Genomic DNA, 17,823 nt, shown 5'->3' on the forward strand with positions numbered 1-17,823 from the left:
AGGAGAGAGTTGAGAAGTGAATAAAGCCCAGGACAGAGCTTTGGGGAACAACCACTGCTAGGCGCCATGACGTGGATGAAGATTCATCAAGGGAGAATGAGAAGAAAGCAATGTCATGAAAACCTGAAGAGAAGAGAGTGTCGAGATCATGATCCACAGTGTCAATGACTGTAGAGAATTCAGGAAGGATGAGAGTTGAGAAAAAGCCATTGGATTTGGCACTCAAGAGATCACTGGTAACTTTGGAGAGAATAAATGATAATGTCAGGATCCAGACTGGAGAGAGTTAAGGAGAGAGTGAAAAGGAAAAGTGGACGTGTCTGTTGTAAACAGCCATCCCAAGGAGTCTCTCACAAAGGGGAGGAGGGATATGTGAACAGACCTAGCAGGTGTGGACAGATCAAATGAAGGGTTTGGTTTTTTTTTTAAGATGGGGGAGACCCAATCGTGTTTGTAGGCAGTGAGGAACACCTAATAAAAAGGGAGAGATGAAAGATTAGTGAGAAAATGAGGATATGAAGGAGGCAATCTCTTGGAGAAGATGGGATGGGATGGGACCACTTGTACATCTAGAAGGGCTAGCCTTGGCAAGAAGAAGGGTCACCTCTTCATGGGAGAGGTAAAGAAGGAAATAATAACAGAAGACATCTAAGTGATGTGAAATAAGGAGAAGGGAAGAAGAGAGAGATCTTGGCAAATGGCCTGTTTTTCCAGTGAAATATGAAACAAGGTTCTCAGCTGAGAGGGAAGGGGAGGGGAGGGATTAAAAAGGTCTGGAAATGATGCTGTGGTAAGTAGGATAGCGAGTTAATTACTATCAGTCCTGACACAGCTCAGGCTCATTTGAGATTACATAATGTAAATTGGTAGTAGACCCAGTCAGCATGTTTTCATGATTTCTCCCATTTTGTTCAGCAGCGTATTGGTAGAAATAAAGGTGGAAGATGGTGGGAGGAATGGCAGAGGCTTATCCAAGTAAGACCTTCAGTAGTTTGAGGAGGCCAGGGACCAAAAAGAAGAGGAATCGTAGAGTTGTGCTCGTTCCCCAAGAGGTCAAGATGGGGGAGTATAGCAAGCGAGGGGGGAATAATAATAGTCTGGGAAAGAACTTGGTGGTATTCCAACTAACTACAAAAAGTTCTTGGTCAACTGAAACATCCTTGAGAGTCATTGGATGAACTAAAGTGACACTGTACAGGAAGTGTGTCGTATTGGTTGAGTAAATATGGTCACATCGTGTGGGTTATCAGTAAAATAGAAAGCCAGTTTAGAACCCAGACTTTTGAGTATCTGTTTGCTGAGAGGAGAGAGAGCCAGTCCCCTGAAAAAAGAATTGCTTGAGTGGGAGAGGGGAGAACTCCAACCTTCGCCTCAGTCTTAGTCCTCTCTCTGAGGCTTCCTGGCTCAAGTCTAGCATACCCACAATGCCATAGAACTGTCATCCAGACCCACCAGGTTCAAACTCAGAGGTAACAAGTCCAGAGAGAGAAAGGATATCCCATCTTTGTCTGGGACCTAACTTACTAGCTGAGGACTTTCCCCCATCTGTACTGGTCTCCATGCACACTCCTCAGTTTTCCTAATCCATGACCCTACCACACTACAACTAGGGATAGGGACTAGACCTTGGTTTCACAGAGATGGGGAACTCCCAGAAGAGGAAATTCCCTCTAACAATGCCGGTCATCCCGTCTCTGCAACTTAATCTTAGAGAGTTACCTAAGACACAGAAGTGACTTAGTAAGACAAACCCAGGTTGTTGGGGCTCTGAGGCTTTACTTCACTACACCACACTACCTCCTGTAGTCCCTGTAGGTAATGATTCATCAATCTAGGCTCTTAATGGCTATTTTTAAAATTCCTGTGGACCAGGTCGATAACAAAATTAACGGCCAGTTTGTTAAGGGTTTTAGCCCCCAATCACTTAAGCTGGGTTATTAACTGTGGGTAAAAGCCACATAATTGCTGACATAAATAGAAGTATGGCAGCCATGGAGATACAGGCTTGGCCAAGTGAGATGGTAGGCTCCTGATTCCCTGACAGCACCCCAGGTCCTCAGAAGGAGCAGGAAGCGGACCTTGTAGTATGAAATGCACCTAGGGCAAAAAGACTGCTACAGAGGCTTAGGGAAGACAAAAGATATGTGAACTCTTCGCCTTCCATGTGATGACCATCTGGTAGATTTCCATTTTAACTAATTATTTTTGCTAACTGGAGGGTGCTAATCTCCCCTCTTTCTATACTACTAAAGGGCAATTGTTTTCAATATTCTTTAAATTTTGGTGAAAGCCCCAGTCACCCAACCCTAATTTAAGTTCTGTCCCTAAGGCCATAGGCTCATGGGCCCTAAATTTTGAGTCTAAAAGGACCTTAGAGATCCTCTAGTGCAATCCCTTCATTTTACAGGTGAGGAGACTAAGGTTTCATTTTACTGTTAAGGAAACTGAGGCCCAGAAGTATTACATGAGGGAGGTCATGCACATGGAATGATAGACTCATAGATTTGGAGCTGGAAGGGAATAAGTCATCTCCTTGAAACACCCCCCCACCCCATTTTCTAGATAAAGAGACCACTGTCCAGAGGATTCAAAATGACTTGCCTATGATCAACTACCATCTCTAAATCTAGCCTTCTTTCCACTGTTATCACAGCAGGTTAAAATGCCAGCTCTGCTATCTACAACCTGTATGACCCTGGGCTCCCTTTGATTCCTGTCCTTGTGTGGAAAATGGAGGGGTTCCCAAAAGTGATCTCTAAGTCCCTTTCAGCTGTAAATTCCACAATTCTCTGGACCTTCTTGGGGGAACATGTGAACTTTCCTTACCTGACTCTTAAGATTGTCTCCCTTGAAAGGAAAGCTAACAGCTCATGAATAAGCCAGGTGGAAAGACCAAGGGATTTCTCTGTAGCTCAGGAAAAAGGATCTGGCTTCTTGGCTACAGTCCTAGAGGATAAAAGTCAAGTGGGAGAAAGTCATCATAGCCATGGGACTTTTAGCTGTTTAAGAGCTTATAGAAAGATGGCTCCTGGTAATGCATGATTCCAGCCACAAACCCTCTGGGCAGCCCAGGACTGCTCTCCTGAAGACTCACATTTCAGCATCCAGTACACCTCAACGGCCCCCCCCACCCCCTGCATCCCTACACAATCAGAGAAACACGAGTTCAAAAAGCACTAATAGCCCAATGTCCTCTGTTTGCAGATGAGGAACATTGAAGAGGACTTGCCCATGGCCAGGCAGCATGGACTAGAGTCCATTAGAGATGGCAACATGGTGCAGTAGGAAAAAAAAACCACTGAGTTTGAGTCATAGATCATAGGTTTGGGAGACCATCTGGTGCCTGGTGGATGGAGCATTGACCTTGGAGTCTAGAAGACCTGAGTTCAAATCTTATCTCAGATACTTCCTAGTTGCACGACTATCAGCAAGCCTCTGGAAGCCTCAGGTTCCCCCTTTGTAAAATGGAGGATAATAACAGCACTTACTTCAAATGATGGTTATGGGGATCTAATGGGATGCTGTTTATAACGAGCTTTGCAAACTCTAAAGCCTTAGAGAAAAGCCCATTGTCATTATTTCCTACTAAGTCATTCCACCTCCTTGGTCCATGCTCTTCCTGGCATCACTCTCTGGTCCTTGACAATATTTAAAAATAACTACAAAGTCAGTGCACTTTCCACAGTACCACACTCCCTCCTACATCACCTAGCCCAACCTCCTCCTCCCTCTATGGATGAGGAAACCGAGATTCTAAGGAAAAGTTACTGACCCAAAGTCACAGGGCTACAGAGGTGCTACCTGGGTCAACACTGGTGTGGATCCCAGCCCTGCCACTGGCCATGTGAGTGACCTTGGACTGATCACTTAACCTCCAGGCCATCTGTAAAATGAGGAGATTGGATGTTCTGGTCTCTGAGGTTCCTTCCTTCTCCAGATCCAGGACCTGATGATCCTAGGGGACAGGGACAAAGCTCTCACCTCAACACAAGGAAGTCCTTCCAAGTCATGAGAGTGGCTAATGCCCTCCTCTGCTGTCTTCTCCAGGACTTTCCTCCAGCACTTTGCCCTTCTCTCAACTGTCTTCCATCCTTACTGTTCCACTGGTTCCTGTCCGCCTCTCTACCAGAATGCTCAAGGCTTCTGTATCCTAAAAACAAAACCTTCCTTTGACCTCTCTGTCCCTAGCTAGCTAAAGAAATTAATGAATTTCTTTAAAAAGTTTTCTCCACTTTTTATTGGACACTCTTTCCTTAACCCCTTTGAATTCCTTATGTGCCCACTCCTTTAAGGAAAAAGAAAGATAGGCTGGATCCAGGTTGTAAAGGGGAAGGAAAGAAGGAAGGAAGGAAGGAAGGAAGGAAGGAAGGAAGGAAGGAAGGAAGGAAGGAAGGAAGGAAGGAAGGAAGGAAGGAAGGAAGGAAGGAAACACTGGATATAGAGTCAGAGGCCTTGATTCAGATTGCAGCTCTGGTACTTATGATCTCTGGGACCTCAAGAAGATGATTTTACCTCTCTGGTTTCCTCATCAGCAAACACACACACACACACACACACACACACACACACACACACACACACACTCTAAGCCTCCTTGAGGGTAGTGTCTGTCTGAGACTTCTTTGTACCCCTTTCCTTACACTGAACAGAGTAGATCTGTAGTAAATGTGTATTGATTACCTACTATGTACAAAGATCTTTGCCAGGCTCTAAGGGGATATCAAGAATAATACAGAGCCCCTGACCCTGCCCTCAAGGATCTTACAACAGAAAAAGACTTGTTGACCAATTCATTAACTAACCTATTGATTTTGTATTAGACCTGTGCCCTTCCATGGCTGCTGGAGCCCTTGCTGTCAAGACATCCAGGCATCTCTGCCCCCTTGGAAGACCACTCAATCTCCCCCTCCTTCAAACTCATCAGCCCCAGAACCTGCCAAGTTCCCCATAGAGGAGGCAAGCATGAACTTTGTCATGGGATCAGCTGAAGAGACACTGTTCATGTATTCTGGCGGCCATCACCACTCTGACAGAGCCGCCTGTCACTTCTCATTGGGGGACCTGTCCATCTACAGACATGCCAGGACCCTGCACTACCTGTGGATGCCCAGAAAAGTTGGGAAATTCAGACTCAGAATGGGTTGGGAGACAGCAGCTGAAGCTGCTTCACCATTGGTCCTTTCAGGCCAGTCTTGAGATTCAGAGACAGGATCTAAAAGCAAATTTTTCACATGTGGTCTTTTAAAAAGTTGTTTTTTACAAGGTGACTTCTCCTATAAAAGACCAGAATGTAAGAGCTAGAAGGAAGTTAGATCATGCTGGAGCTAAAAAGGATCTTAGAACATGAATGTCAGAGTAAGGAGAAGCCTTAGAACATGGACTGTCAGAGATAGGATGGACCTTAGAACATGGAATGTCAGAGCTGAGATGTCAGAACTGGGAGGAACCTTAGAACATAGAAGGTCAGGGCTGGGAGGGACCCTAGACCTTGAGCTCCAACCTTTTTGTGTTACATATAAGGAATCTGAGACCCACAGATGGGGAGCAGCACATTCAAAGAGAAAGCAGAACCAACTGATTAAACTAAGCACAGATAAGCCAATAAGGGAGAATGAGGGGACTTCAGGCCCTGGGGTCTGGATCCTTGCTCTCCCATTCCTGAGGCATCCTGAGTGTGCAGCAGCACTGGACCAGGCTCTCTCCCTCACTCTCACATGCTTCATCATCACAGGAGTTTGACTTGACCCATGGAGGGGGGAGGGCTTTTCTGTAAACTAGCATACTTCTCAATAGGGAGAAACCCTTCTTAAGACTTCTGGGTAAGTTCCCTAAACCCTGTGCCTTTGTCAGTCAACCTACAAGCATTTATTAAGAGCCTACGATGTGCCGGCACAAAGAATGAAGCAATTCTTACTTCTAAGGGACTTAGATTCTAACAGGAGAGACAAGCTGTCTGTGACCTCCACCAAATCCTTACAGAAACCCTGGAGCCCAAGTGCCTTCGCATCCTGGCTCCTCTCATCTGTAAATTCAGCATGATTATGTTGTGAGACTTAAAGGAAATCATGTATGTAAAAAAAGCTGGTTAAATGGTACATATTTGGCTGAACCTCACAATGGGTTCACTAGTGCAGATTGCAACCTTCTCATCCTATTCGGTTCTTGTTCTTGACCTTCCTTAAATCCCCAACAGGGGATCTCCTCAAAGCCTTCCTCTCGGTTTCTTTACATTCTATGGGCTAACACCATAGCGGAGCTGTCCATCTGTTATCCTCTGTGCTCGTTAGCTGCCTTCCCCTCCTCCCTTTCCTAGCATGCCTTTCCTGGGTGGTATCCTTCACGCGCCCTCTTATCTGCACAAGGTGCAGCCCCCTCACAACCACCATGCATCTCCCCATTGCCCTTTGAACCCTCCACAATTCTGATCATTCAGGGACTGAGATTTTCATATGCATCATTGGGAGAATACTGGTGTTCAAAAGAGGAATGCATGTTTCCAAGAAAAGTCAGGGATCGTTCAATTATGAAATTATCAAATGAGATCATGTGTGTAAAACACTTCGCATAGCACCTGGCACATAGTAGGCATTCAATAAATGCTTATTCCCTAATGTAAAATACTCCATTCAATCCAATAAGCTTGTATTGAGCATCTGTTCTGTACCAGATACTGTGCTCAGCTCAAGCTCCCCATGTGTCTGCAGCTTCCAGAATCTTTCTTTCTCTCCTGAAGAATGTCTGGAACCTCACATTTCTCTCTTGAGAAATTCTTGCACCAACCCCACCCCTCTCTCAGACACTCCGCTTCCTGTGAGACTCAGCACTCTCTCCACCAATTAGGAGACACGTCTCTTGCCTCTGCAGCAGCAGCATACAAAACATCCCAGGTTTGGGTGGGTCTGGTTACACTGGAAAACAGGGATGATGTCCATTAACTTCAGTATTCCCAGGTTCCTTGACTGCTTCTGTGTGAGGGCATTCTCCATGACACAGAGCATGCATGGCCCCTCTACCCCTTACTGGACGGTTGCATGGGTTTCTGTGAACAGCAATGGAAGGGCATTCTGGTGTGGAGCTTCCTTGCAGTCTGTCAGGCACAAGAAGCTATTGCTAAGCCACTCCAGCTTGGTAGCATCTGCCAGAGCTTGAGGACAGCCTCCTCAACCTTAGAGAACCCAAGTTCACCTCTGGGCCATGTGATAAGGTGTCAGAAGAAGACCTGATGAGAAGAATGCAAGCAGAGAACATAAAAACATACTCAATAAATATCAGCTATTGTTATAATTAGGAAGAGGATATTTTCAACCCAAAACCCTTTCAGGGCCTAACATATTCCCAGTTTGTGACCCTGCTCCCACTGAGGACACAAAGAATAAGATGTCTCAAGACCCTCGGAAATATTTTTTGAACTGTCTTAAAGGCTCAGAGCCTGGCAAGGAGAGTGTCTTGAGATGCCAATGGCTGGGGTTTAGGGAGGAAGAACAGCTGGGCTGCCAACCTACCCCCTGCAGAGATGCCTCATTAGGTTACCATGGTGTCAGACCATTGCTGCAGTATCGTTCTCACATTTTAGAAAGGACATTGATAAAATGAGGACAGCAGGGATAGGATGTTGGGGACAGAGTGAACTTGGAGTGAGGAAGGCTTGGATTTTAATGCTACCTCTGACACATACTAACTTGTGACCCTGGGCAAGTCACTTAACCCTGATTGCCTCCCAAAAAAAGAGGCAGTAGATCCCCCCCCCCCCCCCTGCTTGGGAATCTTCAAGCAAAGCCTGGCTAGACACTCTTCAGTGGCTATCATAGAGACTCCTTTGGGGACTGAGCTGGACCACATGGCATCTGAGTCTCTCCCCTCTCTAAAATTCTGTGATTCTCTATAGGGGCAGTGGGAGGTGGTAGAAATAACAAAAGGCCTAAGTTGGCTACGTCTTCCTCATTCTATTCCCTTTAATTCCAATCTTCCCCTGTCAGGTAAGAGAGGCAGGAAGAACACATGACACATGGTCCTGAGGCTTACTAGCTGTGCGACTGTGAACAAGTCACTTCCTTTCCCTAAATCTCAGTTTCCTCATCTCTAAAATGGGAGGGATTATAAAATGGGAATTTATACTACCTGCTTTGTAGGATTAAAGCCCTCGGTAAACCTGGAAGCCCTAAAGTGGGAGTGGCTGCTGTTATCTGTGTGGCTATAGGCAACTTCTAGTTTAGTTTTCTCATTTGTGAAGAGGACAGGCTTGGACTAGATGATCCAACTTTAATGAGACAGTGAAAAGCGTGTTGACTTTTGAGTCAGAAGACCCAGGTTCTATCCTGGCTCTTCTACTGACCAGCTCTGTGCCCTTAGTGTCACATGCAACCTTTCTGGGTCTGTTTCCCCAAGGAAAAGGTTGAACCAGATGACCTTCAGGGCTCCTTCCTGTTCTAAATCTACGTGGATGGCAGCATGGCTTGCTAAATCGGATGATCCCAGGAGTGTCCCAAGAGACTCCATCACTGCTTTTGAAACCTCAGGCCTTCACATCCTCAAGCATCCAAGGGCTGTCCCACTGTACCCAGGACATGTGGTTGCCTTAGCAACAGTGAGAAGAAGCAAAGAATGTTGCTGAAGCAGCAGAATGGAGCTCGCTGTTGGGGTGGGAGGGAGAGGTAGAAAGTTGGAATGGGGACTTTGAAGGAGGGGTGGAGAGATTCTCTATTCCCTGGATTTTACCCAGAAGTGCCAGCCTCACTGCCTCTCTCAGCCTTTCTCCCAACCCCCTTCCCAAATTTTACATGCCCCTCCCTTCCTGAATCAGCCAACATAAAGGCCTATGCCTCTGGTTAACACAGTCAGATGGAGCTAATGAGGCCAAGGTCTAGGGCTCTGGTTAGCTTTGTTCTCCTCCGTAGCCCCGGGCTGATCTCCTGCCCTTGGCCATCTGCCTAGCCTGTGCCTTGGGTTACAGGGAGGAACAATTCTCAGAATATCTTACCTAGGAAAGCCAGTGGAGACCTCAGAGGTCACCTAGTCCAAACAGGACCTGAATGGAAATCCCCGCCCTGACATCCACCGAAAATGGTCAGTCTGCTCCTACTTGAAGTCCCTGTGGATGGGAAACCCCCCACCTTCCAAAGCAGGCCAGGCCACGTGGAGGAAATTCTCCTGATGAGAAAGTTTTCCTTTATATCTACCTCCCTCTAACTTCTGCCTTTTGGTGCTTGCCTTGCCCTCTAGGACCAAGCAGAGTCTAATCATCTTCTACATGACAGCCTTTGAAATACAGCTGTCGGGTCCTCAACTAAATTTTATTAAGGGCCTATTAGAGAACTGGGGATAAGAAGGTAGACTGAGCACAGATCTTTCTCAAGAAATTTAAATCAAATAAGAAGAAAGATAAATACCAAAAAAATGGTACCCAGGAGAGAGAGACAGAGAAGCAGACAGAGACAGAGAGGGGCAGAGAAACAGAGACAGACAGAACAGAGAAATCTGAGGGGAAAGACCACTTGGCCCCGGAAGGAAGGAGGGTGTGAGAAGGAGGATAGATGAACAAAGACTCCCTAGAGGAGACGGTACCTGTGTTGAAACATCTACAATTCTGATATGTCTGGCACATAAAATTTATGAAGGGAAATGATGTGAGGCAGGGTAGAGCCAGTTGTATGTGTAAAGACAATAGGGAGCTATTGAAGATTTTTGAAGAAGGGAGTGATACAATGAGACCTGGGCTTTAAGAAGATTATTAGGTAGCTGTTCTGGAGGTAGACTGGAGAGGAGAGAGATTCAGAGTAGGGAAACGAATTGAGAGGCTGTTCCAGAGATATGGGCAAAGGGAACACATGTGAGTGATATTGTGAAGACAGACCAGACAGGGGACTAAATATGGAGAGTGAGGAAGAGAGGAGAATCAGGAGTGATTCTGAAATCGCCAGTCTTGGTGACTAGAGAATGGTAGGTAGATCCTCAATAGAAATAGGCAAGTGAGAATAAGGAGGAGAAAGAAAGGTAACAAGCAAGGAAGAGTCTTTCTAAGAATTTGACTGTGAAAAGGACACACAAGCTAAGCAGAATTGGTGCCAATAAGAAGAAAAGATGACTTTTCAGAAACTGGAGCAAAAGACACAAAAATGGAGAATGACAAAGTGGGGTCTTGAGTTTGGAGTGGTGGTGAAGACAGAGCTCAGGACAGATGCCCTTGCTTTCCTCAGTAAAGCCAAAGTCAGGGACTCTGTGGAGAGACCGTTGGGAAGTGGAGGATTCAAGAAGAGGTTGGAACCCCCATTGTGGGGCAAGCGGTGGAAGTCAATCAGGGAAACCTGAAAGGATTGCCAGGTGCTGGTGAGTGCCCAGGAGAGACTACAGAGCATAAATTGGAGGCATCAGCTCTTCTCTCTCCCAGGGGTATTTGCTTTATAAGCCTGATCTCTCAGTGTGGAATGGAAGGTGTCCTGCCTTAGTAATGAAAGCTTAGGCTTTGATGTGTTTGTTGGGAGGTATTTACAGAGACAAGTTTTCCCAATAGATAACGAGCTCCCTGGGAACAAGGAATTTTTTTTGCCTTTATTTGTATCCCCAGCCTTTAGCCTAGTAGGTACCTATGATAGATACCTAATAAATGTTTGTTACCTGACACTTCCTGGTTCCTCTAAAACAGGGATTCTTCACCTTTTTCTTTGTCCTGCACCCCTTTGGAAGTCTAGTGAAGCTATGGACCTCTTCTCAGAATCACATTTTAAAAGCATGAAGCAAAATCCATAGATTACAAAAGAAAACGTTTATATTGAAATAGTTACACAAATATATATTTTGTTAAAGTTCACAGACTTCGGGCTTAGAACCCCCATGAATCTAAGAGGCTGAGTGGTGGGGTGACTGGGGGGTTTGGCCTCAAGACAGAAGACATAGATTCTAGTCTGGCTTTGGACACTCAGCAGCTGAGTGAACATGGGCAAGTCAATAAGTGTCCATGTGCCTTGGTTTCCTCATCAGTTAAATGAGACTAATGATACTTCCACCCACCCCCCAGCAGACTGTTACTCAGAAGGTACTTTGCAGACCTCAGAAAGGGTACACACGCAAGCTGCTGTTGTTCCCCATCATATCTCCAGGACTCGGCTGCTTCTTTCCTTTTCAATGACTTTCTCGGACCCACTGGATGTGCTACTGGCCTTCCCTTGCCTCTGCTCTTATCTGGGCTCTTCTGGGGCCGTACTAGAATGATTTCTCTGCTGTATCATCTGAGCTGCTGACCTGCTGCTGTAAATCCCAGGTCTTATCTCACCCAGGGATTTATTGCTTTCCTGGGGACGGTGAGCTGCTGAGAGGACGAGATCTAGGAAGGGCCTGAGGGCCCCGACTTGAAGAAGGGGGGGGATGATGCAGAGTGGGGAGCATTCTGTGATGAAGGGTAAGGTGGTCACACTTAGGCCAGTGTGAGGAGGGGCTGGTCTGTGATCAGTGTCAGGCCCATCCCTAAGTTTGTGGCCAATCATAAGATTAGGATCTGCAGCATGGGCCAGGGGGCAGTCTTTGGCCAAGATGATGGCTATAGTGAATGACCAGAGACAAGCCAGCCAGGGGATGGGGGAGGGGAGGAGGGCTGGATTATTTGAGGTAAGGGTTCTTAACTATGTGCCATAGAGTATATTTTTAAATGCACAAAATGAAACACATAAGATTAAAAAAGAATCCAAAAGTAATGTAAGTGTGGGGTGGGTTTTCCCCTCATCAAGTTCATGGATCCCCTCCCTCTGAAATCTGTGGAGTCTCTGGATCCCCAGGGAGATCAGTAACTTCAGTATTTCGGGCCTTTTCTGAAGGTGGGCCCCCAAGGGAGTCCCCAGAGGGAGGAAATGGAAAGCATGAATCTTGTCTTCCAGGCAGGAACCAGTGATGACATGAAGAAAGGATTTAGAGCTGAGACTTGCTGAGTATCATATGACAAGTAGGGGGCAGATTCGAACCAAGGCCCTCTGACTCCAGATCTGACGCTCTTTCCATGAAACCACACTGATCAAGGCTCCATCTGTGGCCAGGGACCGGAGTCAGAGGGCCTAGTTTGGGGCCCTCTGGTCTCTCTAGGTTAACTCCTTATCATTCTCCAGGCCTTGTCCATTCCAGTTCCCCATACAGGACACGCCATCTCCCACCTTTATGCTTTGCACAGCCAGGCGCCCCGGGGCCAGAATGCATTCTTCCCACCCTCATATCTATCTGCCTCTTGGAAAGCCAGGCTGCCTTCAAAAGTGCCACCACCTCCCTCCATGACCACAGCTCTCCCTCCCCTTGATATAACTTTCTGTTGATTTGATATACTGTGTACTTGCTTATCTCCTCCTTGGGTAGAACATAAGCCCTTTGAGGTTTTTGCCTCCATACCCCCCAATGGGTAGCACAATGCCTGACACACAGTAGATGCTTAATAAATGCTTGTCTGTTGAATTTCTTAAGACACGGATGGGGATAAGAATGCTGCCTGAGCCTGAATTTAGCCTATGCCTATGGAATAAACCTTTCTTGGTAAAAGGTAACTGGCCTTTGGAGGGACAAACCCATGACCTTGGCCTCATTAGAAGAGCTCACCAACTGAGCCAATCTGCTTCTCCTGAATACAAATACGGGATGGAGCCAGCCCCATTCCTGGGGACTTGTGGGCCTTGGCAGGACAACAGCAAGATGGTGCAATCACTTTCTACTTCACAGTGGCATGGAAACTGGGCACATGCCTCCTCCCTCCTGCTTGGGGTTAAAGAGATGAAGCAGGGCTGAGGGCCCTGATGGAGGCTCACAGAGCACCAGATTGTCCAGGGTTCTGGACACAGAAAGAAAACAGAGGGAAGGAACCTCAGAGGCCATCTAGTGGAATCTCCTACTTTTACAGATGAGGAAACTGAGGCCCAGAGAGGCTTCATCATCTATTTCTGTAGCAGGAACTTGATAAATGCCTATTGTTTGTTGATCCAATGAAGAGGTTACCCATAAAGAGGGTTAATACCAACCTACTGGGTCCCGCCGAATGAATTCGACTCACGTTTTCTCAGCCTAAGAAAAGTAAAGTTTATTAAAAGTTCGCTTGTATTAGACACAGAATTAAGTCTTTGCTAGGTCATCCTATAGTGCTCTCACACACATGGAGACAAGATGGGGTCTTACATACAGAAAGCTGTGGGAGGAATCTAGGGTGGTCTAGAAGAGGAGTTTGGGGAGGGTCTTCAGGAGGAGTTAATGAGGTCCATGAGTGATTAAGGGTGGGAGGTAGCTGGAGACTACAGACAATGGTGGGCTAGGCCAGTTCAAGGGTGGATTGATATTCTGATAGGCTCAAGGGTAGGAAGTCTCATAACAGAGGTCTGGCCCAGCCACTGTGTAAGGCTTATGGCCTCATGCAAATGCCTCATCAAATAAGACAGTTTAATCAGAGTCCAAGGGGGGTTCCCAGAGCCCATACCTCACCACCATTTGCTTGGATTAAAATCCAGGCCAGGGTTCACTGATAATGGGCACAAGACTACTCCAGCCTCACTTCTGCAATTCTCTAAGATCTATGACGTGCTTAACTCATGACGGTCCTGCGAGGTGCCAGCCAGGATGTGAGAAACAGGTCCCTTGACTCCAAATCTGCCATACCTCACTGTATAGAAGGCCAAGAACTGGGGTTTAATCAGTTCAGCAAAGATCCATCAAACACTCCCAGTCCTAGGTGATGGGATTACAGATACAAAAGTGAGACTGGCCCTGCCTTCAGGGGGCTTACCTGTTAGGGAGAGGGCAGAGCTGGGTTCAAACCCTAACTCCTCAATGTCCTATGACTCTGGACAAGTGTCTGGGCCTCAATGTCTTCATCAGGTAGAAGAGGGATCACGGTGACTGGTGATGTCAGAGGCAGGGCTCTGACTTTGAGACCACCTCCCTATCCGCTCTGCCACAATACTTCTCTAGAACTGAGCCCCCTGCCCCACTCTGAAGCAACAGAGACAGGATTTGAACCTGGGTCCTCTGACTCTGTTGTACAAAACTGACTTTAAAAAATGCTTGTGGATGGATTGTTCTGCAGAACGAGGGGACGAATGGATGAAGGGGTCTCACCTGTCTGTCCATAGGCTCAGGCCCTTCTCTCTTCCTTCTCTCCACAGATTCGAAAAAAGCCCCTGGGCCTCTGGAAGAGCAAGGAGGGGTGATCTGGAGAATGACAGGTGGTCTCTTCAGCATCACCAAGGGGGCCGTGGGGGCCACTCTAGGAGGCGTCGCCTGGGTGGGGAGCAAGAGTCTGGCGTTTACCAAGACAGCTGTGACCACGGTGCCCACTGCTGGCATGGGGCTGGTGAAGGGCAGTGTGTCAGCCGTGAGCAGTGGCGTAGGAGCTGTGGGTTCTGCGGTTGCCGGGAAAGTCCCTTTCACTACCAGGAAGAAGGATAAGGCCGATTAACTTCAGGGTGGAAGACCCCTCCATGGCTGAAGGCCATGGCCAGAACCTTATCTGTCCCCAGGACTCCCTTTCATCAGACAGACGGGCCCGGCTTCCATCTGGCCCGTCCATTGCTCCCCAGGCCACAGCTAGAAGCAGTTTCCTCTGTTCCCCCTCCCTGTCTACCACCTAGGCCTGCTAGGTTCAGGCCAGACCTTGGCCACAGCTTTTCACGATGTCATCCCCAGCCTGAAGCTCCATCTCTCAAACTAGGCAGAGGACCCCAGGACCTCTGAGGGTGGCCTTCAGGGAGCTATGGGGACCAGGGGGACTGGGGTCCTGATACAGAGCAGGGTCAGCTGGAAAAGCAACCCATAGAACCACAGCTAGCCAGAGCCTGGGGTCTTCTTCTGCCCACTTGGCTTAAACATCACTGTTCTTGCCCCCAACCAAGGCCAAAGCTTCCTTCTCCTTCAGCATGGGTACGACCAATTCTCCCTAGAACCCACTTGTGGACTCTAAACAAAGAGACCACTCAAGTATAGACTCCTACACTTCCAGCACTACACAGAGGACCCTGGACATCATCTAAACCTCATTTGAATATATGGGGAAACTGAGTCCTATTGACCCCTCAGGATGACCTTTAATGGGAACATCAAACATGGATGGGCTAGGGTCTGAGCTGAGCCCAATACTACCAGCTGGTCCAGTGGGTGACCACATCTGAAAAACAACCCATAGAATGTCACCTCTCGAAGGGCAGGGACTCCCTCATTTTTTGTCCTTGTGTCCCTCGTGCCTATCATATGGTAGGCACCTGGGAAATGACTTTGGATGAAATTAGTGGCAGAGCCAGGGCCAGAACCCAAGTGTCCTACCTCCCAGGCCAGTGCCCCCCCTGCCATGCCACAGTGACTGTGCTCATCTTTGCCTGCTGCCTGACTGGAGCCAAGCACGTTGCAGCAACCCCATAGTCTGCATGCCTCCAGACTCCATGGTTTCTTTAATCACAGGGACAGGGGGTTCTCCCTGATGCTTGAGTCCTAGAATGTGATACTCCCTCCTCTGAATACAAAGGAACGAGGCCCAAGACATGACCCCCAGGTTCCCAGAAATGGCCATTCTTTGGAGAGTGGAGTGAGAGACCGGGGGTGGGGAGGGGAAGGCTGACCCTTTCTGCCAGGTCAAGACCAGTCACATTGAAGGTGTGGTCCCTAGTCACTAGGGGACCAGTAGAAATGACCTCTTCATGGCTATCTTTATCCTGCCTCCTCTGGCTCACCTTGGACCAGTGGACAAGGTTGGACAATCTCAGAAGGGATTCAGGCATTTGTCTGGTGACCTATGGAGAGCTGGGGAGGAGGGAAGAGGAGCAGCCGAGCTTGACACCTGAACCACCCTAATCCTCCCCCCAGACATCACACAGGAATATCACCCCTAAGAGGCCATCCCCGTGACCTGGGCATCATGAGGTTCTCCCAGCCTCCTGCTCAGAGATGGTCCCACCAACCAAGTCATGTAGAATCCCAGAGCTGGAAGAACATCAGATGTCAGCCAGTCCTACCCATGCCTAAACCAAACCCCCTCCCCAAGTTAGTCCTTCCTCTCCATCTTTTCACCCATGAAGCTCTAATTCAAAGTTCAAGCTTGCAGGAGGAAAGAGCTGCCCACCTATGGTGGGACCTAGCTCAGGTGAGAGGCCTTCTCTGGAGCTGGCCAACAGCCTTCTTCTTGTCCCTTCAGGTTCTCCAGAGCACTCAGAGGAACAGATCAAAGCCCTAAGCCCAAGGGGATCTGCTCTTCCCCCTCTCAGCCCAGAAAAGGGGGCAGTAATGGGAATTCTGGGAAATATCCCATGGCCTTGTGTTGGGGTGGGGGGGAAGCATCCATGTAATTTTAATAACAATAAAGTTTGAAGCTGAGGATCTTTGGAATTGTGCTCTATGTTATTCAAAGATGGTGGCCTGGACAAAGAACAGCAATGACCAGGAAGCGCAGTCCTTTCTCATTGAGCCCCAGTATCTAGGATGAGGCAACAGCTTGAAAAGCAACTCTGTTAAGAAGCCTGGCCACACTGGGCATCCAGAATGAGGGCAGTGATTGTCCTGGGGTGCTCTGCTGGGACCTGAGTCCCACTTTTTAGGAAGGGTAGCCAAGATGATGGAAGGCCCTGAGATCAAGACCATGGTGTGTGAAGATCACTTGAAAGAATTGATGGTGTTTAGTCTGTAGAAGAGAAGATGGGGGTAAGAGCAGGGAGAGGTCCCATTATCACTGTGCTGATATATTTGGAGGGTTGTCATAAAGGAGGCAGTGAGGTGGCGCCATGAAGAGAGCTCTATTCCAGGAATCAGGAAGACTCATCTTCCTGAGTTCAAATCTCACCTCAGATACTTACTAGCTGTGAGACCCTGGGCAAGTCCAGTTTCCTCATCTGTAAAATGAACTGGAGGAGGAAATGACGAACCACTCCAGTATCTTTGCCAAGAAAATCCCAAATGGGATCACAAAGAGTCGAACATGACTGAAAATCACTCAATAACTCTATGGGGAAGTACTTAGCCTTTTTCTGCTTGACCCTAAAGGACAAAGGCAGCAATGACTGGTGAAACTGGGGAGCTTTCACGAGCTCAGTGTGAGCTCAATGCAAGGAAAAAACTGCCAACAAAGAGAGCATAGTTATGTCATGGCGGAATGGACTTGTCCCACTCCTTGGAGGTCTTTATGCAAAGCCAGATGAGCCCTTATCAGAGACCTTTCTGGGCATGAATAGAACCTCATTATGCATATATAATATATAATGTTATATATGTTATGTATTATACCATTTGATTTGTTTATTTATATCCTCTCCAGTGCCTGTCAGTCCTGGAATGCTGAGATTCTATGACCTGTCAAGGACTGAACTCCACTGGCATAGCTTTCAAAGGAAAACTGGTTTGCCCAAATCCACGTAGCCAGGGACCAGGGAGGACTCAAATTCAGATCTTCCTAAGACCAGCACCCTTCCCACTATAGCATGTTTCCTCCCTGAGACCTGGATAAGGTGGCACATTTAATGGAAGTTACCAGCCAGGGTCTAGATCACAAAACTCTCAGGAGATGATGCAGACTGTTTAGTAGTGAACAGGTACATGGGGATTGTGGAAAGGCTGGATACCTGACCCCCTGCCCAGGAAAATGTGTTGTGAGGCTTCAAGAGAGAGGTGGTCATTCTGGTCCACTTCCTGCCTGTGGGTTTCTCTGGTGTCATGAAGGTGATTTCCAGAGCCTGAATCCTGTAGGGCTGCTCCAGGAGCACCAGCAGCTTGAGAATATGACCTCCCTGGCTTTCCTGCTTTCCACCTTACAAAGAAGAGACCAAGATCCCAAGCTCTTACCCACCTGCCCTCCTCTACACTCCAGGCAATGTGACAGTGGAAGTTCCTTAA

At 47.6% G+C, this 17,823-nt stretch overlaps 1 protein-coding gene across 4 annotated transcripts in view; it reads left to right on the forward strand.

The window, feature by feature from the left end:
* The window catches only part of LOC138163863 (transmembrane protein 263-like), a 384,530-nt gene extending 368,215 nt beyond the window's left edge, over nt 1-16,315 (forward strand). For all 4 annotated transcript variants that reach the window (XM_069091486.1, XM_069091485.1, XM_069091487.1 and 1 more), the window contains one exon: nt 14,118-16,315. In XM_069091486.1, coding sequence (XP_068947587.1) covers nt 14,118-14,410 — 293 coding nt within the window. In that variant the 3' untranslated portion in view covers nt 14,411-16,315. The remainder of the gene's footprint in view (nt 1-14,117) is intronic.
* Nucleotides 16,316-17,823: the final 1,508 nt, after the last annotated feature.

Source organism: Petaurus breviceps, unplaced genomic scaffold (genome assembly GCF_028583685.1).
Source record: "Petaurus breviceps papuanus isolate PSGF00001 unplaced genomic scaffold, PetGlider_PUasm1.0 188, whole genome shotgun sequence".
Lineage (NCBI taxonomy): Eukaryota > Metazoa > Chordata > Mammalia > Diprotodontia > Petauridae > Petaurus > Petaurus breviceps.